The 24,098-nt window shown below is 43.7% G+C and overlaps 1 protein-coding gene across 1 annotated transcript; it reads right to left on the bottom strand.

Annotated features, from left to right (window-relative positions):
* Positions 1-2,293: 2,293 nt before the first annotated feature.
* LOC136541941 (transcription initiation factor TFIID subunit 2-like) lies at positions 2,294-23,991 on the bottom strand. The gene is made up of 25 exons (XM_066534130.1): positions 23,560-23,991; positions 21,436-21,952; positions 21,189-21,340; positions 21,023-21,089; positions 20,597-20,796; positions 20,333-20,486; positions 14,286-14,370; positions 14,104-14,195; positions 11,326-11,451; positions 11,197-11,250; positions 10,619-10,675; positions 10,048-10,145; positions 9,615-9,950; positions 9,454-9,541; positions 8,150-8,275; positions 8,015-8,071; positions 7,187-7,266; positions 7,028-7,070; positions 6,154-6,240; positions 5,485-5,574; positions 4,937-4,995; positions 4,757-4,847; positions 4,486-4,651; positions 4,232-4,415; positions 2,294-3,536 (listed from the first exon to the last, which is right to left on the bottom strand). Exons 1-25 carry the CDS (start codon positions 23,676-23,678, stop codon positions 2,498-2,500), a joined length of 4,167 nt encoding a protein of 1,388 aa, XP_066390227.1. The 5' UTR covers positions 23,679-23,991; the 3' UTR covers positions 2,294-2,497.
* Positions 23,992-24,098: the final 107 nt, after the last annotated feature.

Here is a 24,098-nt window from a genome sequence, read left to right as displayed (position 1 = left end):
GATTTAACTTATTTAAAAATTTGTTGGAGGACTCCTTTCTTGTTTTTGCAAAAAAAAAGTGAATTAGAGAGTTGTTTTAAGAAACTTTTGGAGATTCTCTTAGATGTTGATGACCCATCTGTATTCTTCATTTTCTTCTCTCACATCTCAAGGAGCTCCATAAAATAGACTTGTCAAATCATGGATTATACAAGTGCAGAGGTTGATAGGGAGTTTTTTTTTCTTTATATGATAGCCTGCATTATTTGGTTACAAGCAAAAGGAATCAAACCCACCGCCTAGCTTAGCTTGGAGAGGATTTTGTCAATTAATGATCTTTAAAGAGTTGAAAAACAAAACTATTGGATGGTTATCTTTTTACTAGAAAAAATTTAAAGAGTTATTCTAATTCTAATAAGCTCTTGGAGATGCTCTACCTTTTCACGGCATTGCTCTAAATGAAGAAGCCCTCTCGGTTCGAGAGTTTGAGAGCGTCTCCAACAATTTGGTAAACACACTCCTAATCTTGTTTTTTTGCATGATTACAAGAAATCCACTACAACAATTACTTATCCTAACTCAATTTTTTTAGCATGATCCTAACTAAAAATGAAGACATCCACACACAAGATACATAGACAACCAATACTATTTATTGGTGTTGGTGCCCTTGCACTCCTGTTCGTTTCGCTGAAATTTGGTTTATGCTGATGCTTATGCTGATTTGTTGTGAGAGAAAAATACTGTTGGTTCGCTGAAATGTATTATTGAAGTAGTTCAAGCGAACAGGGCAACATCGTCTCCAGGTCCCACCACTATCGCCGCTTGGAAGTTCGCTGGAGTTAGATCTTAAACCACCGTTTTCATATATGATAATACTGAGAGATACTCCCTCCGTCCAGAAAACAATGCAATTATGGAATCCATGCCAGTCAAAGTAGCTCAAGTTTGACCAAGTTTATAGCAAATAGTATTAATATTTATATCTCTAAATAAATTTATTATGAAAATATATTCTATGACTAATCTAATGATACTAATTTTGCATTATGAATGTTCGTATTTTTTAATATAATTTTGGTCAAAGTTCAGACTGGTTGACTCATCGGGAAGCGAGAATTGCATTCTTTTATGGACGGAGGGAGCAAAACACATTCCGGGGATTCTAGTTTGGAGATTCATGGTGGGTGTGAGTTACGGTAATGGGGATGATTTTAGTTTCCACGGTCACCGCAGAGGGCAGCCTTCACGATGAGCAATTGCTGTTCGCTCAGCAGCGCCCTCTTCCGCATTTCAAGAATGCGGATTTTGTTCTAAACATAAAGTCTAATTTTCTATCCAAACTACTGGATTGTGTATCCAAACTACTGGATCGACGAAAGAGAGAAACATAGGGCCATGCCCTGATGGTCGCCATTGCCTGGAAGGTGTGCCAAAATTGCAGCCACTATTTTCAGATTAAAAATACATAATACTCAAAAGATAGAGCTGGTAATAAAGATTTTGTTTTGAAGGTTTTATGTGCGAGATAGGGTGCCAAAGATGGCCAACCTCAGTTGCAAGTTGTGACGGCTCAACATGTACGGAGAAAAGGGTCCAAATTCAGGTTTTTAGTACTCAATTTTTTAATATGGTAAGATGTTATAACACCGAAGAGCCTAAAGAAATGACATGGAATCCTATTGGCATTTGGCAAAGCGGGACAACGACTATTGCAACTTTGTGTGTCGCATTATAGAAGAACAAATGCTCGGTGGATCGAAGAATTCAACGAGTCCACATATCTTGTTCTCAGAATATGCAAAGGATTGTACCTTAATCCTCCGATTATAGGGGCAAACAAGGAGCAAGGCTGGCGCGGCCAGCGTCATCAGACAATTAAGTTTTTTTGCAGCTGAAAAGAATGAGGATCAGTTCCAACGAGGTTTCCAAATCTTACAGATCAATGTTATATCGTGATGTGGACGCTGCAACCAGCATAGATCACCTGTTGCAATGCAAAGCAAAGAGAACATAACAGCTGATCAGCACGCACTCAGTAGTGACCTCATCAGCAAAATCTGCGGAAACGACAAAGAACCAGTGTAACAAGCTTAAACATTAGCACTTGCTATGGTATAGAGCACAGCAAAGAGAGAGAGAATGTTGGCGCAAACTCAGCAGTTAATTCCATCAAGCCTTCTCAAATCTGAAATGAACACATCAACAGCTACAAATTGAGCACAGCGATCCTTCACTTTTAGTTTTAGACGCAGCAAATCGAACAAACACTACAAACCTGTGAGATAACAAGTGCTGAGATGATAAAGCAACAGAAGCACAGAACATGGACTACCCTAGAACTCAGATTTCAATTACCCCAGAAATTACTAGGGCAGAGCAATGTATTTTTTACAGGATACATCAGCCATTCATGAAAAAAACTGGCTACTCATGGTACAACATACCCACATTTTTTTCCTGCTGTACAGTAATCCTTACAAATGGTGGCAGCCTGGCCACAATTCTACAATCTTTTTTAGTTCCCTTCAGGTTTTCTTATCAAGGGCTTGACTCTGATCTTTATCCTTGGTTTGGCTGCTGTACGTGCAGTATCTACAGTTGTTTCCTTGCTTGATACCTGAGGTTCAGAGCTCCGAGCAGGAGCTGGTTCAGCACTTAGCACTGGAGCTGGTGGCCTTGCAGGCAAAACTTCCTGTGAACCTGAAGGTTTCACTGTTTTCCGCTGTTCAGGGGTAGCTCTTCCTTCACCTTCTAGCTGCTTTCTGGCCAACTCTTTCTCCATTTTCTTCTTCTCCTTCTTAAGTCGCTTTTTCTCTAGATACTCTGGGTCATCTTTCTTATCTCGTTTTTCATCACGTTTCCGCTTTTTATCTTTCTTGTCTTTTTTCTTTCTCTCTTTCGTTTCCACTCCATTCACAGATTCTGGAGCTTGGTTTCCATCATAGCTGGTGGAGACACCTTCAAGCTGACTGCCAGGCTTGTCTAAAACTTCTGGCGGATTAATGGCAGGAGAGAACTGATCCTTGGGAAGAGCATCCAGCCTTGAATCAGCAGTACACTGTAGCTCCTTGGAAATCTCATGCCTGTCCATTAGCTTAGCATTGCTAACGTTTGCCGACATCCTTGATTCACGGTCATGACATGAGTTCTGTTCCTCAATGTTATGATTGCTTACATTTAATGGTTCATTTGCTGCCCCAACCATGGGGGCATCCACTGACATTGAGCTACATGGACCCAGTTCATTTTCATTTCTTCCACCATGAGAATGGCCTCTGTGGTCAGCATCAGATGCTTTACTGGAAGACGCAGTAAGCTTCACCCTAAGTTTGACCACATTCCTTCTTTCGCTGCAGTTAGATATATTATCAGCATCTTTAGTGGGTCCAGAGGTAGGTAAGACCTCCCGGACACTAGGAGTGCTAGTGGAAGGTTCCTGAGGCTTTGATGGTTGAGGAATCGAGGAATCAGCTTTAGTGTGCTGATCACTACATATGTCCTTGACCACCGGAGGGGGTGTGACGACCTTTGGAACACCAAATAATGTTGGGGACCTGAATGAAAATGTCAATATGAGAGCAAAATTAGCACAAAGTACCCACATGGACTCATGCTTGGCATGGTGGAAGTGAAAAATGGAGAACATTTATTTTAGTTGGGTCATACGTAACCCAAAATTGAGACTACCTCCGTCTCAAAAAGAATGTAATTCAAGGTGCATTCTTTATTGAAGTATCTAAAGTTTAACCAAATTAGTCAAACTCAAGGTACTTTAACTTGGTAGTGTGCTAGAATTGCATTATTTTCTGGGCAGAGAGAATACTACTGAAATATGTGATTTTCTATCTCCCAAGTACTTTGAATACATGTGTGTTGAGGTGGTGGACATTGTCCTTACAGGGTGTATGCTGGAACTGATAAAATCAGTACTAATGTCAAGGATTCAGTTAGCAGAATGATTCCAATCAGGGGGAATGGTTAGCTCAATGGTGGAATACATGTGCTTAAAAATCTTGAGTAGAAAAGCAAGCAAGTTCATGTCCCCGTTTTCAAACTGTATCGTTTTTCATTTTGATGTTTGAAATATTTTAATAAAAAGATCGTTAATCATAACAGTACAATAGTTGAATTAGAAAGAAAGCCTTGTGCGTGTGTGTGTGTGTGTGTGTTGATATGCAAAGGTCAATGCAATAACAAGTGATTGATGAAAGAAAATAATGAATACATGTGCAATAACAAATTCGCTAACCTTCCAGCGGCAACTTGCATTATACAGAACACATGATGACGAAGAAATACGTTATTGTATGCCTTTGTGCCAGCAAGCAGATGAAGAAGACTGATTAGAGTTGTCAAATTTATTTGATCATTGGCATAAGGAACAATACTTGCTTGACATATACGCAAGACATGAACAGCCAACTTTGTTGCTCCTGCAACAGCTTCCATGTCAAAAGATAGCAAAGCATACAAAACAAGCTAAAAGTATTCTAGCAATCCAACCTCGCAAAGACTTTTCTTCATCTACATATTTCAAGAACAACAAAAGAGCTGCATCAAGTCCTTTATGGTGTAACTCAAGATCAATAAGAACCCTGCTAGCTTCAATTCGAACTTTCCATGGTTTGTCCATGTCGCGGAAAGGGGCAATCAATTCACAAATGCGGTCCTGCAGTAATGAGAAGTTATGCATGAATGTGATATGCACAATGCAGAGCACAACAGCTTATGGACAAGATGTGGAGAAGAGTGATGGGCACGTGAACTTTCTTACAAGACAAACAGAAGATGACACCCTCCTTGCTATTCGTGCAAGGGTACGAATGCAGCTGACAGTCAAGACCCCATTATAACCAGGCATAAAGCTGCACAAAGGTTTTCAGGCCAATTATTACCAACTTTCAGAACAGGATGACATCTAAATAAATAACACTTGTTGGGAAGCTCCACAGACTTGTCAAATTGCAAGAGCCGATCAATTCGCTTGAGAAGGGAGGATAGGAAGCCCATGCCCTGCAGAAAAGCTCGATCTCATTTCGTGTACAATCATAAATGCCAGGCAGCATAATATCTAAAAGGCATGGGCAGTAAGAACCCAAAAAAAATATATGGTTTTATTTCACTTTCTGTACGTGAAAAAAGCAAGTCTTAAAATTCACTCCACTTTGACAAGAAGCATTGGGTCAGGACAGGATCCACTCTTATCAGACCAATTTCCTTAACATCATGCAGACAAGTCACCACTGTAAATTTCCACATTTTGAATGCATAATAAAGCACTAGCTTTAGACCAGCAAATAGGTGTACAAAACAATTCAGTCTAGTTAACCCCGGAAACTCTATCTTCCACAGACTAGCTTAATTCCATGAAGGCGACCATGTATGTTCATAACTAATCAAATCAAATCATTTTGTTCCCACCAAGCATAAACTGATTTGTTGGAATGCATCTAACAATAAATATAGGTCATATTTTACGAGATAATATGCATCCATACAGACCTGCTGGCCAAATTCCAGTTCGCCTATTGCCTGGACCATTGCAGATAGCCAGTACACATCAGAGTAAATATTCCCGTTGTTATCATTGTACTGAAAAAATGGGACACAAAATATGCAAAACATATTAGCATAAACATTGTAATTTCTGCCTAGGGAATTAGTAAAGCAATGAGCATATACACTAAATGATCATGAATAAAGAACAATAATTACTCCATAGTCTATAAAAATAAGTAATATGGTTACAGGACCACAATGATATACGTGATCGCCTAGAGGTAGCACCAATTAAAGAAAAGCTTGTCCAACATTGGTTGAGGTGGTTTGGCCATATCCAAAGGAGACCTCTAGAGGCACCAGTGCATTGTGGAGTCCTAAGCCAAGCTAATAATATGAGGAGAGGTAGAGGAAGACCAAAATTGACATGGGGGGAGGCAACAAAAACAGATTTGAAAGCTTGGGATATACCTAGAGATCTATGATTGAATAGGAGTACTTGGAAAGCAGCTATTGAAGTGCCTGAACCGTGACTTGGGGCTCTTAGTGGGTTTCAACTCTAGCCTACCCCAACTTGCTTGGGACTGAAAGGCTATGTTGTTGTTGTTGTTGTATGGTTACAGTACCACAGATGACAAGTAAATAAAATGTAAAACACAGAGCAGCAGCAACCTTCAGTAGCTGAAGAATAAACTCAATGGCTCCTTTTGGGCTATTCTTGTCTGATGATCTAACAAGAGCTACCGCATGGGGGATTGCCTAACAAAAGGAACATACAAAAAAAACTATATCTCATTAGTGCTTGTATGCTACAAACCATAATGGCTTCAGTAACTGAATTACTAGCTCGATCAACTGCAAGCAAATCCAAATTGCTCAAAGTTTACTTTTGCAAACAATGAAATGCTCGAACACAAGGTTGAGGAAACAAAAAAGAAAGTACAAATGTCCTTGTGTATCAGATTGAGACACTCTCATGTTGAACATCTCCATTTGCCAGCTCAGTTCCTAATTACATTAAAGATAAATAGTAAAGATTTAACGGAATGTCACATAAAAGATTATAAGGCCACTAGGTGAGCTGGTATGTACACTCAAGGCAAATAAATGCCTTGTACATTCGGCCATATATAGTATAGTTTGACTGAGTGATGATATGAGCACTGATTTCAAGAACTACTGCATTAATTATTTCAAGTATTTCATATCTTATTCAGAAAATAAAGAACTGAATGGTATTGCAAGTTGAAAGTACAGGTACTTGTAACAATCTGGATATGTAAAGGGCTAGTGGTGGCTTGCTAGAATGTGTAATAACAGCCATTTTATATTTGAATGCCACAGCATTCTATAATTGATTATAGAAATGCATTGTAACATTTCCCACCATTCTTGTATTACCCAAAAGAGTTGTACATTGTTTTATTCAAATGTGCAAATCACAAACTGAGACAAACGATTCCTAATACATGAAATGTTGTAATAGTGCTCTATAGATTATTTGGCCATGCGTACTCACATAACAATTCCTACCTCAAAGCATTACCTCAAGAACAAAGTACTCTGGGACATCATGAAAGTCGTTTGGCCTATAAGTAAAACAGAAGGATACTTGAATTAACCTTATTAAGAACAAAAAAAAGGAGCAATGATACACAACAGCTTGCAACAAGGAAAACAAGTTATGCACAGTGCAGATCTTGACCTGGGCATTCCAATATCTGCATCAAAGCGGCGGCTTTTATAGAACTTAACCAGATGAAGCAACCCAGCTAAATCAGTTGCCTGAATGAAGCAAAATAAACTCATGTAAGATACTTGTGTAAAATAGAATGTATCCAAGCAAGCTAGAAAAGCGGTAAGAAGTAAGATCTGCCAAATATCCTACTTTTGTTGTTGAACGGAGTGAAACAAATGCATACAGCACAACATAAAATTTACAAGGCAATGCATGTTAATATGCTTCAGTAATGTCAATCAATGACTTGCTGGAGCAGCAAAAAAAAGGTAACAAAATACAAGAGAAAGGAGACTTTCCTGACACATTCTTTTCAATTTTATTTATATTGTTATTTTTTTTATTATTTCATTTATTCTGTACCACTTCAGATAGAGCTTTTATGTGAAATACTTTCGCATCTGCTTTGTTTCCCTTTGATTTCCATCACAATACTAAGAATCCACTAGGAAATGAAAAAATTCTTCAAATGAAGGAGAAGCTACTTTGTTGGACAACTCATACCATGAATCTCCTTAAGTAAAACTCAAAAAGAGCCTATATTACAGCCCTTTCATTCACAAATACAGCAGAAGAAAAAAAACATTTGTCCCAAGCAAGTTCGGTAGGCCCTTTCCGCAAAAGAATAATTCGATACAGAAGATAGTTAACTACTAACAATGCATAAAGTTTTTTTTTCTCAAACTAACAGTGTAAAGTATTGGTTATTCAGATATCTCGAAACCGAAATCTCTCTGAATACGTAAAGCAATAAAATATGGCTGACAAAGAGTAGCAAACATTAAAGAAACATACCTCAGATGATGTAACAGCTAGTGCATATGCTGCTTCAATTCTAACTCTCCAGAAGGCCTGATTTAACTAATCAGTTACTGAATAACCTTGAATTATAAGATTTCAATAAGCATTATTTTTGAAAACTTAAAATACCTTTGTGTCATTTAGGAAATTATTGAGGGCATTAATCACAGCAAAAGACAGCTGAGGTAATTTCTCCAGGACAGATATTGCCTGCGATTGAGATATAACATCTTTGTCTTTCTCCAACTGATTGATCTGGCACAAAACATATAAAAAAAATGAATGAATCAGACAGGGGGGACAAAATGAAGCTGCATTGAGCCCTGTCACCCCAAACACCACTGCAGCCCCGCCAACCATTAACCCCCACCCCGAATCCAATTTGAGGTCTGCCACCGACCCCTTCCAGTGTGAGGGAGAGATGTGCCAATGACTGTCGCTCAGTCAATTTCTTCTCCTTGGTCAGAAAACATATATAAAAATGAATGAATCAGACAGGGGGGGCAAAATGAAGCTGCATTGAGCCCTGTCACCCCAAACACCACTGCAGCCCCGCCAACCATTAACCCACACCCCGAATCCAATTTGAGGTCTGCCACCGACCCCTTCCAGTGTGAGGAGGGAGAGATGTGCCAATGACTGTCCCTCAGTCAATTTCTTCTCCTTGGTGGCTTGGTCCCTCCCCTCCCTTTGGCTAGGCTTCAGGGAAGCCTTGCCCCCGCGAGTGTGCCTCATCACCTAGATGATGACTAGGTAACACCTTAAGAACACTGGATGTGATACGAATCAGAGGCTGTACAAGTGACGCATCAACTCTGAATCTATAATAGTAGTCATGAGACAAGCTCAGGAATGTATCACAATACTTTCCAGAAGTAGGTATTAAGATTAAGATTCAAGTCTCAAAGAGACTGAGTTAGAGGGTGTTTGGTTTGAGTTACCATGGCATCCTAGATGAGGTGGTGCATCATGAGTTCGTTCCAGGAATTTTGGTGGATTTCTCCATTCCTCGTGCTTATACTAATAATAACTGCTTATGAGGGTGAGGTCGGTTGTGGATCAACCCATGCTATTCTACAAACCAAACCAAAAGGTGAAGAGTGGCAAGATGGATTAACCTATTCCTTAAACCAAACACCCCATCAGTGTTCCTGACGTCTAGAAAATTATTTATATACAAGAACATCTTATAGCTGGATCTTCATTACCAAAATTTGGTACATTATCAAAGTAAGTAGAGTAGGGGAGAACTTTTCTCCTGGTTAAACGTCCTAAACCACCAGACTGACTTAGCAGAAATTATTCAGCATCAACTTACTCCATGTGTCCAACACCATCTTCAGTAATAAGTATCAATTTCATGCAGATGATAACACAGGACTGTTGCCAATCAATAAAAAATTAGGTTTATATGGTAAGTTGGTAACACCCACCCACATCTGAACTGGCTGGTGAAAATGGATCTCAGCAAGATATTCCATCTCCGGGTCTACTCTAATCCACAACAAAGGTGAATCCACGCTGCACATGTCAGCAATGTAAGTGAGATATAAAATAAATGGTAAAAATGAATAAAAGGCAAGTGGAAATATACCTTGTGCGGTTCTCTTGAGTAGAGGCATCTATGTTGTCATCAGAACCATCAAGTTTTGTGTTCTTTTTTGATTTCCAAACGCGCTTTGCTGCTAGTCTGGAATGACACTGTATTTCCACCACCTGTAAAGCTTCACCAGCCATTGGCAGAACTGGATTATCATACGCCCCATCAGTCTCATGAACACGTACACTCATCATTCCTGGCCATCCAGCATCGCCTTCTCTAGGGTCACCGTTGGTGTGAGTATAAGGATCTGGTGTAGCTTTTGCTGTGCAACCCCTTGAAACGGCTAATTCAATCATATTCCGTTTTTTGCTATATGAGATTCCCAATCTTCCAAGCAGAATGATTATGATATTAAGTACAAGGAGATAATGAATAAAAGAATGTCAAAACTGGATACATGCAAACAACAAATAATTTCTTTTACCTCATAATTGGACATCCACAAGATTCAACCCACCGTGGAAAGAATTCTTTCAGGAATGGGCGTTCGAGGTTACCAACCTTATTTGCAAGGTGCCTGAACTGAATAAGAGGAAGTAAAACAATAAACTCAATTCTGCGTCAATTTTACAGCTAATCATATTACATTTGTTTTGTTCAACAGTATAAATAGTTAATGTAACAAAGTGCATAAACACCACATTAGTACACAACAATGTAACTGAAGGAAATAAAGGACCCTATATTTCTTAATTGAAGATTATCTATATATAGATTAACACTGTCATAAGTAACACCACATACCACATCCATCAGCATAGGCTAATACCATGCTAGTGCTCAGTACAACTTAAAAGCAGCTCTAGCCCACGATACAAATTCTACCTCGATTACAAATGAAAGTTACTTTATCCCTACAAACGTTTTAGGGAAATAGGGAATATAATTGTGGGGCACTCATATCATCCTATTCTACCCTTATACTAAATTAATATTCATATAGACTCAAGGCTAACAAAAGGTGGAGGGATGGGAAAGCTGGCAATTTGTTATACCTCTTTTGTACTAAGTGTTCTAGAGGCACGATTTGGAGCCACTATCACCTGCAAAATCTGAAATTGGGAACAATTGAAGTCTATCAGAAGCAATCTATATATATAGATAATCTTCAATTAAGAAATAACCAGGTACAAAAAACAGCCAATAGGTAGTTTGCTCCTACCTAGATATTATCTAGAATTTTCAACTATGGATATAGATGAAAACAAGGGATGATTAGTATCTGAAACACAGTAACTCCTTTTTTTTCCTCGAATACGCAGGAGAGCTGCGTACCTTTGTAAGTTTGTATTAAGAGAGGAAAAAACGGCCCCGTACAAAGATCACCACCTCACTCCAGGCCAAGCCGTGAGGGGTGAAAAAAAACAAGTTAGGGAACTAACTAGAAGAGAAAAAAAAATACTCAATAGCCTAGACCAAAAAGGACAAGCAAGAAACACACACACACATAGTAACTCCTATCATGAATAGTCCTGTACTTCTCCACATCGATTCAGTTGCTTAGTCAAAGTGTTGCAATTATGTAGATAAAAGTTATCTATAGAACAAATAGCTGTATCAAAGATGAAAATACCTTCCGAAAGGAGTCTGGCCCCATCTGCTTCTCCAACATTTGAAGAACAGCTACCTGTTCAAAATTCAAGAGAAAAAATTGAGAGAAGAATATATATAGATCAGAGTACTTGAAATGCTCAAAACTTACAGCTTTCAACGATCGAACTTTCCCATATAAACCGATTGTTTGAGTTCCATATAAATCACTTGAAGCAGCAGTAGAGCTCAAAGCAGTTGCACCACTGACATCAGACTCACATACTGTGCAGTTAGCCTATTACAAATACAAAAGAATAGTGATATTCAATTCTTATAAAAATAATAATGATATTCAATGATCTAGTTAATGAATGTATATATGCATGGCAGAAGGAATTGTTGCTACATGAAAACCAAAAATTGATACGCAATCCTCAATAAACCTATGATAAGGTGGTGTTTGGATTCACCATTGGAATGGGATATGGTAGAGTTCTAGCATATGGACTACTCGAATTGTGATAAGGATATGTATTTGTCGTCCATTCCTTTTGTGTGGATGATCAGTAAGGGATTGGGATGAGTATCTAAAAGACAAAAATACCCCTTTTGGTAAGCAATAAGAAGTAAACCCCCATCAAGATCTCAACTACTCACATCCAAGTTCGCTATCCACAAATTAAAACTCACTATCCACCCACAGAAGCAGCACTGGGCCTATGCAGCCTTGAGCGTGACTTAATGCAGGCATAAGCGCAGGAGCCAGCAGGCCGTGCTGCACGAGCTGCAGCAAGGTCAACTGTGGGAGCGGTGGCAGACAGCATGTGATCAACGGAACCAGACAGTAGCTGCAGCAGGCATTGAAGGAGGGCGATGCTCAATGATACCCAAACCTGGCAGCGGTGGGATCCAATGAAGCAGTGTGTCCAATGAAAACCAAACCTAATGGAGATGGGCAGTGTGCTACTTCCCGCACAAGACAAAGTGGACGGGTTCTACAACAAGCACAGGAGCACATCAAGTGGTGGTGTGCGGTGGGTGTCATCATGAGCTCGGGAAGAGGGGTAAGTTCACACCCAGCTCCCATAACCCACCTCTACAACTGATTTTAGATAGGTGGGATAAGAGTCTTATTACCCTATGCTACAGTATATCTCGTTCCCAGTTGCAAAACATGGGTTTAGATCATTTGTCATTTAACCCACCCCCTTGTATCCTGTCCCCACCCACCATTTCCCACTATCCAAATGACACCTGAATGTTTTTCCCTTCTGACCAATATGTAATTGAGGAGCACGCATGAAACCTACCTCAAGAACTATCTGGTCCAAATGCTACTTAAATATCAATTCTTAACGTAGCAATGGCATCACAAAGATCATTACCTTCATAGCACCTTTTGCATTATTAAAATATACCCCTCCGTCCCAAAATATAAGGCATGATTTGACTTGGTGTGATCTTAAAGATCACACTTTGACTATTAGTTTTTCTAATTTGTGGCAACAAAAGTATGACCATTAGAAAGTATTTCTAAATACAAATCCAATGTAACCATTTTTGTATTATAAAGTTTTTATGTGATTAGACTAATTGTTGGAAGCGATTATGCAAAACCTAGGCTCCAATCAAATGCAAGGTGTTCTTATGGCTAGCAGTCCGGAACAAATGCTGGACTGCAGGTTGCCTAGCGCAAGTGTTGAAATATAAAATGAATTGCCCACATTCCCCATAAACTTAAGCTTTTGGGTTAAACTGGTCAGTGCATGAGCCAGAAGTCTCGAGTTCAAATCTTAATTAAATTAAATGAAATAATTGCTTCCTACTCATATTCCACATAGGGAGCCTCAACGTGAGGGGGCATCTTGAAATATAAAGTGAATTGCCCACCTTCCCCATCAACTTAAGCTTTTGGTTTGAACTTGTAACTGCATGCAACTCAATAAAAAGAAAACTCAACCTACGGGGGATAAGACAGCCTCCAAATATTGCATTAACAAGAAAACCTTCTCACACAGTGACACCCTAGCCCATGTGAGAACGACCGCGACCAGGGCCAGGCCTTAGACCTGCGCTTTGGCGTGGGACAGACGAGGGCATTTTTTTTAACCCCAGCCTAAAATTTGCTCCCAGGAGGAGTTGAACCCACGACCTGAGAAGTGCTACTCAAGCCACCTACTAGAGGTCCTTTCGCTGCAATTCAATAAATGGGGACTCCCACATCTAGAGAAGTGTGTTGTCTGATCAAGAAGAGGAAACGTTGCAGCACATCCTAAATGTTTGTGTATTTGCTTGGCAGCTTTGGTCGAATCTGCTTGCCCTGCTGGGACGCTCCGTGCCAAGATGCAATGAATGGAGCTTTAGGGAATGGTGAAAAAAAGGAAGCCAAAAGATGGAGAAGGCTAAAAAAGAAAAAAGTTTAATTCTGTTGTGATCCTAGGTGCACGGACTTCCATAGGAATAGACGTATTTTTATGTGTCTCGTTCCTGGCCCAATGCCCAAAATTTCTTCACAGAGGATATCATACTTTGGTGGCTGGAGCTAGAAAGCTCCAGAAATTATTTGCTAGTCATGTACAGGGTTCTAGGGTGAGGCCTTATTATGATTTAACGAGCGATTATTCCCAAACTGTATTTTTTTCTTGAATGGCGCAGGAGAGCTGCGTGTCATCTCATGCTTATCAACCTCGTTTTACCTCTACATGAGGTTGGGAGGTTGCTTTGTACAGGGCTCTTTCCCCATTCTCTCTCTATAGGGCAAAGACAACTCTCATGCGTGAAAAAAACTAAAATGATAAACAAATCTAAATGATCCCATTGAATCTCATGCCAAATCGTTATGGTAAATCCAAATAGCCATAGAATAAGTTATTCAAAATATCCGTATAATTGATCATTCAGCGATAACAAGAATCAGAGTAACATATGCTTTTGGTAAAAGACGAACCTTGAAACGCCTATAATGCGCCTCATTATTCCCAAGGTAACGCTTGATAAATAACTCAGTTAGAAAACCAGCCAAACCATCCAACAGCCATTCTGTTAATGCAGGAAATTGTTTGGCAACAGTGTTTTACCTATGTAATAATAAGTAATAGCTACATGAATGAACAGCTAGAGATGAATTACCGTCATTGGGCTCCTCTGCACTTGTGTATATTCCAAACCATTGCTTTGCAAGGGCATAAGCCAGTTTGATTCTTGTGCCAATTATCTGAACTATTTTACAAGTTAGCCAGTGCAAGTTATGAAGAAAAACATAATTCCTGACTACAATGGAATACAGATGTAAGACATAATCTGCTGCTGATCTCTCTTTCTCTCGCTGCAGCAGAGTTGGCATTTGGTCAGCTCGGCTGTCCAGTCTCTACTGCTGTAGCAGTATGACAATAGGCCACCTTTAGTACATTAGTTGGTAGCTATTACATCAGCCATGTCTTGGTAGTGGGCTGATCTAAGCTTTGTACTGCTAGTACTAGGAGTAGTTAGTGTACCTTACCTGATAGAGGTACTAGTACTTGTACATATATCACACCTAAGGCAATGCAAAAGAGTAGTTCAGTTTGCCACATCCAGAAGCAGAGCTTTCGGCCAGCGCTAGACTTGTGCTGTGTGTGTGAGTTGTTCTCAATATCTTCTTCTACCTCTAGCCACAGTGAGTGAGTGTGCTGGTAAGCTTACTGCTTACCTATGCAGGGCAGCCGAGGGACCAACAAGTCGTATCAGAGCCGTACAAGCGTCATCGCCGGACTAACCACTGGCGATGACGGACGGTTCAGAGATGGGCGACAGCAGCGGCGCTGTTGTGGCTGCCCAGCCACGACAGGAGGTTGTCATGCGCACGGTGCGGGAGGTCAGCAGCATGAGTTGGCCAACGCTGACTCGCACCAACTATGACGAGTGGGCGGTGACCAGGTAGGTCAAGCTCAGAGCCCGACGGCTCTGGAATGCCATTGACAAGGGCACCGACAACGAAGAAGACGACATGTCAGCGTTGGAGGCTATCCTCGCTGCTGTGCCAGCCGAGTACAGGGAGTCGTTGGGGGTGAAGAACTCTGCTAAGGAGGCATGGGAGGCCATTGCAGCGATGCGTGTCGGCTCCTACCGCGCAAAGAAGGCGACGGCCCAGCTGTTGAAGTAGGAGTACGCCAACCTCAAGTTCAAGGATGGTGAGTCGGTGGACGACTTCTCCCTCCGCCTGCAGTCGCTCATCAGCAAGCTGAGGAGCCACGGCGTCACCATCGACGAAGAAGAGGCGGTCTCCAAGTACCTCCACTTCGTGCCGGTGAAGTACATCTAGATCGCTCTCTCCATAGAGACGTTGCTGGACTTGTCCACCCTCACCATTGAGGATGTGACATGCCGTCTGCGAGCGGTGGACGAGCGCATGGAGCAGGCCACAGCAACAACGAACAGCGGCAAGCTGCTGCTGACAGAGGAGGAGTTGGCTGCCCGAATGAAGAAGAAGTCCGGGAAAGCCTCCAGTTGCGGTGGCGATGGCAAGCGCCGCGGCAAGGCTTCTTCGGAGAAGAAGGTCGACACAACGCCTACCGACGCTGCGGGAAGACGGGCCATTGGGCAAAGGAGTGCCCAAATCGCAAGCAGAAGAAGGCTGAGGCTCATTTAGCGTAGGCTGATGAGGATGATGAGGCCACTCTCCTAATGGCGAAGTTCTGTGCACTGCACGACGTTGAGACCAAAGAGAAGGGAGATGTGATGGTGGTGAAAGGGCAAGGCAAGGCTCTGAAGGCTGTCAACCTCGACGAACCGCGCATCCAAGTCCACCTCAGACGTGTGGGCGGCGAGCAGGAGCAGCGGTAGTACCTGGACTCCGGCGCCAGCAACCACATGATGGGCTCCAAGGAAGCCTTCTCTGAGCTCGACGGCAATGTGACCGGCACGGTGAAGTTCAGTGACGACTCAAGGGTCGCGATCCGAGGGCATGGCACCATCATCTTCAGGTGTCAGAACGGCGAGCACCACGCACTGACGGATGTATATTACATCCCGCAGTTGCGTTCAAGCATCATCAGCATTGGCCAGCTGGATGAGCGCGGCAGCGAGGTACTGATCAGGAACGGCGTCCTTAGGATCAAGGACCGGGAGCAGCGGCTTCTTACCAAGGTGAAGCGGTGCCGGAACCGGCTGTACCTACTCGACTAGAAGGTGGAGCAGCCCATCTGCTTGGCTGCACGGCACACGGAGGAGCTGTGGCTGTGGCATGCCCGGTATGGCCATTTCAGCTTTGACGCTCTTGGTCGGCTGGAGAAGATGGTGACTGGGCTACCTCATATCGAGCACGCAGCCGAGCTGTGTGACAGCTGCCTGGTCGGGAAGCAAAGAAGGTTGTCGTTCCCGAAGACGGCGAAGTACCGCGCGGCAGAGGCCATCGAGCTGGTCCATGGTGACCTCTGCGGGCTGATCACGCCGGCGACGCACTGCAGGCGCAAGTACTTCCTTTTGCTAGTGGATGACTGCAGCCGGTTCATGTGGCTGCAGCTTCTGACCAGCAAGACCGAGGCAGCGGAAGCGGTCAAGAAGTTCAAGGCGCGCGCGGAGGCAGAGAGCGGCAAGAAGTTGCGCGTGCTGTGGACTGATCGCGGCGGCGAATTCACTTCGGTGGAGTTCGCTGCGTACTGCGCGGATCAGGATGTGGTGCGACACCACACCGCGCCGTACTCGCCACAGCAGAATGGCGTGGTGAAGCGGCGGAACCAGACGGTGGTCGGCATGGCTCGATCCATGATGAAGGCCAACAACATGCCGGCAAAGTTCTAGGGAGAGGCGATGACCACGGTTGTGTTCATCCTGAACCGCGCGCCCACCAAGGCCCTGAAGGGCAAGACACCGTTCGAGGCTTGGCATGGACCCAAGCCGAATGTGTCCTTCCTCGGGACATTTGGCTGAGTCGGCCATGTGAAGAACACCAAGCCTCACCTCGACAAGCTGGAAGACAGGAGCATGCCGATGGTGCTCCTGGGCTACGAGGAGGGCACCAAGGCGTATCGGATCTATGATCCTAAGAGAGGCAAGGTGGTGATCTCTAGGGATGTGGTGTTCGATGAGATGGCGGTCTGGGACTAGGAGGGTTCGGGCATGGGGGAAGCTAGCAGCTTGAGCAGCACCTTCGTCGTCGAACACTTAGCCATCCACGGTGGTGGAGACACTGGAGAAGAGGTGCCGACCACCGCAGGAGTGGTGCCGAGCGCTCCAGCAGTGGAGCCGACCACTCCGGCAGTGGTGTTGAGCGGTCCAGCAACGATGCCGACCACTCCGGCAATGGTGTCGAGCGGTCCAGCAGTGATGACGACCACTCCGGCAGAACAGGGAGGCCATGGACCACCGATCGAGTTCACCTCTCCACCGACCGTACGTGGACGCTTTCCACGACGGCAAGGAGGTTCGGTTCAGGCGGGTGGACAACATCATCGGCGAAGGGGGGGGGCTCCTAGGTTGGCCAGTCGTTTTTTCGACGACCCAGAGCTGCTCCTTGTTAGTGCAGAGAAGCCACCGACGTTTGCAGTGGCTGAGGGCGACGACAATTGGCGCCGAGCGATGTTGGAAGAGATGAAGGCCATCGAGGACAATGGGACATGGGAGTTGGTGGATCCACCGGTGAGCTGCAGGACGATCGGGTTGAAGTAGGTCTACAAGGTGAAGCGGGATGAGCGCGGCGCCATTGTCAAGTACAAGGCTCGGCTCGTCGCCCACGCCTTCGTGCAGCGAGGACATCGACTTCGAGGAAGTCTTTGCTCCGGTGGCGCGAATGGAGTCCGTTCGCTTGCTGTTGGCCATGGCAGCAGCGAAGGATTGGCGTGTCCACCACCTTGACGTCAAGCCTGCGTTCCTCAACGGCGAGCTCGCGGAGACGGTCTTCGTCAAGCAAGCTCTAGGTTTCGCCGTCAAGGGCGCTGAGCACAAGGTGCTCAAGCTGCGTAAGGCGCTCTACGGGCTGCACCAGGCCCCTCGGGCGTAGAACGCCAAGCTCGACGCCACCTTGGGCGAGCTTGGGTTCACTCGCTGCGCCACAGAGCACGCGTTGTACACACGGCGACAGGGGAAGAAGGAGCTCGTCGTCGGCGTGTATGTGGACGACCTGATCATCACTGGAGCGCGGGCGGAGGACATTAACGGCTTCAAGCGCGAGATGGCTGCTCGTTTCAAAATGAGCGATCTTGGCGCACTCTCCTACTACCTCGGCACTGAGGTGAGGCAGAGGAAGGAGCACATCTCCCTGGGCCAGCGCGCCTATGCGGAGAAGCTGCTGGAGCGCAGTGGCATGGCGGAGTGCACAGTCGTACGCAACTCCAATGAAGGAGCGGTTGAAGCTGTCCAAGCACAGCATGGCGGCGAAGGTGGACGCGACGCGCTACCGAATCATCATCGGATGGGCTGCGCTACCTCACGCATACTCGGCCGGACATCACGTTCATGTTTGGGTATGTCAATCGCTTCATGGAGGACCCGCGCGAGGATCACTGGACGACGGTGAAGAGACTGCTGCGCTACGTCAAGGGGACGCTCGATCAGGCGATCATCTTCCCCAAGAGTGGCGGCAAGGGTGGGTTGCGGCTCACGGTCTTCAGTAAGGCACCCCCAAGGCAAAGGAAGGTGAGTCGGAGCTCACTATTTTCAATGACGCAGACATGGCGGGCGACATCGACGAGCGACGGAGCACCTCCGGCGCGCTCGTCTTCCTTGGAGCGGCCCCCCATTGCTTGGCAGTCGCTGAAGCAAAAGATCGTGGCGATGTCAACGTGCGAGGCGGAGTACGTCACAGCAGCCATGGCGACATGCCAAGCTGTCTGGCTGCGCCGGCTGCTGGGCGAGCTGCCCGACGAGGAAGCTCACCCGCCAGCTCTGATGGTGGACAACCAGCCCGCCATCGCCCTCGCCAAGAACCCTGTCCTCCACGACCGGAGCAAGCACATTGATATAAAGTTCCACTTCCTCCGGGACTGCATCGATGGAGGACAGATCGTCATTGAGTTCGTCGAGACCGGCAGACAGCTCACTGACATCCTCACCAAGTCACTCGAGCGCCTGCGGTTCATGGAGCTAAGAAAGATGATTGGCATGGATGAGGTCAAGGCATCGGGTTAGCAGCAGGATTTGGGGAAGAATTGTAAGACATAATCTGTTGTTGATCTCTCTCTCACTGCAACAGAGTTGGCATTTGGTCAGCTCGGCTGTCCAGTCTCTACTGCTGTAGCAGTATGGCAATAGGCCACATTTAGTACATTAGTTGGTAGCTATTACATCAGCCATATCTTGGTAGTGGGCTGATCTAAGCTTTGTACTGCTAGTATTAGGAGTAGTTGGTGTACCTTAGGAGTAGGTAGTTGGTGTACTCACCAACAACTATGCACCTGGTAGAGGTACTAGCACTTGTATATATATCACACCTAAGACAATGCAAAAGAGCAGTTCAGTTTGCCACATCCAGGAGCAGAGCTTTCGGCCAGCGCTAGGCTTGTGCTGTGTGTGTGAGATGTTCTCAATATCTTCTTCTACCTCTAGCCATAGTGAGTGAGTGTGCTGGTAAGCTTAGTGCTTACCTGTGCAAGGCAGTCGAGGGACCAACAACAGGTACACAAAGCATTACCAAGAGCCACTAATTAAGGGGATACAAAGAAGCAAGGTTAATGCCTAGTAGAAAGCGTTACCAAGTCACTAGTTAAGGGGATACAGAGAAGCAAGGTTAATGCCTAGTAAGAAAAAGTAAAAGTAATAGCAGATCATGATTCAGGCACATGGATTGCGGATTTTCATGCACTCCTATCCAAAGCATGACAGCAAAAATACAAAATATAAGGCATGCAAACATGCAGAAGTATTTGACATGTTCCAAACATATTTACAGTATCTGCTGGAGGTACCAAAGTAATTGATCAAGTCAACAAGCATGTAGTGTCATACAGGCATCTACAGCAGGATCTAACTTAGTTAAAACAAAAATACTGGAGTAGAATTACTGATGCTAAATGCTCTCAGTGGGCAAAAGGGGAGCTAAAAAACAATAGCTAATAAGAAAAATAGCTAAATAGAGAATTACCACAATTGATAAGCACATGCTATAGCAGCCACACATTCGCATCTCGTGAAAAAGTATGGTGTCAAATTTTTTGGTCAACCTCAAAGGGGACGGGGGAGTAAAGTACGAGAAACACACGCACCTGATCTATAACCTTCTCATCATGCAAGATATCAGAACTGAAGATACACGTGGAGGCTCCTAAGCTTGCTGGTAATACAGTCATTTCAGATGGAAGAAAAATCTGCTTGTATAAACCTAAGGGAAACGGTGCAGCAAGGTAGTCTTCATAACACCTGCAAACAAAACGCAAATTTCACAAATCAATAAAAAAAAGCTTATTCAGATACTAATAAAACCAACACAAACTAAGCACTTTTCACAAAAAAAAATGATTGATCAGCACCTGTATGCATCGTGGAAACATGCAATAGTGTTCTGAAGCTTTGCCAAAGCAGGGGATAAACAGATGTGTGAGACATTTATGTCATTTTGGTCAGGGAGAACTTCAAGCGGACCAACAACCAAGGATATCCACTGTGCACTAACTGGAGTGTTCAATTTATACACATAAGTTTTTTTTGAAGGATCTTCCTTACTTAAGACCTGCATGATGTAGCACGAGCAGAATGTGAAAGAGAAAGACCTTCCAAGATCAGTAAACAGTACAAAAAAAGAGCATCATGTAACATTTACACACAGAAAAATGAACTGTAATACCAAGTGCATTAAAGCTAAAAGAGCCTCTTGTTACTTCACAAAAGTCAGTTCTTCCAAAACAAGGAATTTAATATTCTCTCTCTAGACCTCTTGATCAAGATTGAACACATACCTGGTAAAGCAAGTCACCATTGCTGACAGCGATGAAATCTGTGCTAACTGTAAATTCTAGGTCAAATCTGGGCATAACATGGTATAAAGAGAAGAGAATTATAAACATGCAAAGGTAAATATTATACCAGGATTTACAAAAGCAGGAAAGAATAAATTTAACTTACGGACAGCGTTGTGTGGAACTATCAACACAAGGAAACCAACAGTGTGCCCGCCTTATCTGACTACTGCTATGCATGACATTGCCAACGAAGTGAATGCCAGTTTCAGCCTTCTCCAAAATATAATCTATGTGAACCATTTTTATGTTCTTCACCTATAATATGTTAACGAAAGTATCATGTCTGCGCATGTCTAATAATACATAAATAGCTGATAAATAATGTGTATTAGTGTACACATTCATTCTACCTTTTCATTTTCAGACTCATTTCCATTTTCCTTGCTCTTCTCATTTCCATTTTCCTCTTCCTTTTCCTTTTCCTTTTCTTTTCCTTCTTCCACTGCAGAATTTTCTATTCCCTCTTCCACTGCAGAACCATTGCAGCCATTAACAATTTGATCATAGGAAGTTTGAACGGGCTTTCCACCATGTTCTTCAAGCCTTCCACTATTTTCTTCATGCTTTTCACTGTTTTCATCTAACTGCTGCTCAGTCATTGACTTGACTGATCTCTCAGATGACACAATAAGATTTGGTGTAGCTTCTCGATTTAGAGACAAAGTATACGTTGAACATGCAGCATCAGCAGCAGTCTTCAAACATGATATTGAAGACCAATTAGGTTGATCACTTTCATTTTTCCAATGAGGGGAATAGTCAAACTCAACAGTTTCACCATCCACCAGAATGCTCCTGATCGTCATATTGTCAGCATGTAGAGCAAATGTGTCGTTTTCAGCTAGAAGAACTTTTATCTCAGTGTACCTTAATGAATGGACCAAAAACAAGTTGTCAGCCTCCCACAGTCATATTGTCAGCACATAGAGTAAAGTTCATCCAGACTGGTCTCTAATAATTATTTGAGTGGTCCTATACCCTTTGTATTGTTAAAAAAACAGACATCAATGAGTAACACAACAAAAAGTAACCATATCATCGAATGAAATGCAGAAGGCATGTATATGTTCTCATATGTTGTTACTTTGTACATAGCTTAAATGCAATTCACCAAAAGAACAGGTTGCTTCCAATCCAATTTGTGTAGTTGGCATCCTTTGCCCCATTAACCAAAGAGCATAATGCAATGGAAAAGTGGAAAGTGCATTCAAATGTTGAATCTAGCAGAATAACTTAATCTGCAACTTGCCTGGGAGAATAATGACAACCATAATGACTTGCCAACGGTGTCAAGCTAATATGATACACATAGGCCAACACTTGAAGTTATCAAAGGCTGCAACCGTGAACAAAGGTTGCAATTTCCACCAGCTCCTTTACTAAATTCACTAATATTGTCTTAACAAGAACTACAAGGAATTATACTCACTTTTCTGACAAGTGGCAAATAATAAATACAAATATGTATATATTTTCAAAAAATTCTACATTAGTTTACAGATAATGCAATCCCTGTACTTAGATTACTCAAATCAAATGAACTAATTTCAAATGGAGAAAGCTAAAGATACCTTCTGTTTTTTTTTTTGGTGAGGAAAAACTACCTTCTGTTAACACAGTGAAAACAAAGCACTACTACTTCAAAAAAAAATCTAGCATTTACAAAAAGGCCTGAATTCACAGGGATATAGCATACTACAGTGTCTATCAAATGTAGCACAGCAGCAAATAGTCAAATGCATCCCAGTCAGGTTTCAAAAAATAACTTAAGGTTCGATTTACAAAAAATGCAGCTCATTGTTTAGCACGATGGCAACAGAGACAGCTCATGGTTTACACAATGATAAATTGGCTCTTTCAGCACAGCATCCCAGTAATTTGCACCTTCTATTACAGGAATCCAGTAAACATTACTAAGGCAGAACCATCATAACACAAAGCATCATAATGTGCATGGTTAAATCAGCTTACAACGAACTTTCACATAAATTCAGACCTCGCAGGCAACTAATTGTTCCACAGGTACGAACAGTTACTAATGCAATTGATAGAATTTGACATTACGATACAGCCCAAAATGAGTAGCCAAGCACAAGTAGACGAGGAAAGCTTCACCAGACATTATTAAGTAATCACATTGTACAGCTCACTACTCAGACAGTAGCATCAACTTCAGTCAGTACCCAGCAATGACATTGCACTATCAAATCCGATAACTGATTAACAGCAAACAAATTGAGTCATATGTCTTACAAATCAGACAAAGCATTTTAACTCCAACACACAAAGCGCAAACGCTCGCAGCATAAACGCCCTGCTCCACCTCGAGCTCCAAACCCTAATCCTCGCGCCTCAACCCATCACCCGCTAAACAGCGCAGAAGAACTGCTAAACCCGCACAAAAGGTCATGGCGCGCGCACCAGGGAGAGGATCGCAGCTATTTCGGCACAGTTAAAGCTGCGGCACGGCTCACCCGTAGATCAGCTGGTTCTCCATGTCGATGGAGAGGCAGAGCTTCTGGTGGAGCACGGTGGCGCCTCCGCCTCCGCCTGCACCGCCACCGTCACCCTTCTGCTTCCTCGCCTTCGCCATCCCTGGAGCTCCTCCACGCTCCTCTTCCTCCTGCACTAGGGTTTGGAAGCTTCTAGAAGGGGTTGGTCGGAGACCTGTGGGGCTGAGTGAGGTGTGGTGGAGTCGCGGTACGCCACGTCATCCCGAGGCTGGGTTCTGCGACGCGAGAGGAGGAGCCGTGGCCAGTTTATAGGCCCGGGTGGACGAGCGCTCGCCGGCGCTCTAGCCCGTCGCGGCTGAGGGCCGCCCCGGTGAAGGGGGGCAGCGTGGACCCGGTGCACGGGTTGCGGTGGGGGACGGGAGCCTCGGCGCGCGTGAATACCTGACTGGTGGGGCTATGTCTTCGCGGTCTATGGGACTGGGTTTATCGAGGTTGCCGTAGGCGGCTATATCCTCCTTTTCCTTTGTCCTTTCATACAGCAGTGCAATTGTTTGGAGAGC

The sequence above is a fragment of the Miscanthus floridulus genome, chromosome 3, assembly GCF_019320115.1.
Source record: "Miscanthus floridulus cultivar M001 chromosome 3, ASM1932011v1, whole genome shotgun sequence".
Lineage (NCBI taxonomy): Eukaryota > Viridiplantae > Streptophyta > Magnoliopsida > Poales > Poaceae > Miscanthus > Miscanthus floridulus.
The sequence above is the reverse complement of the archived record's forward strand: the minus strand, read 5'-3'. Positions and strand labels throughout refer to the sequence as shown.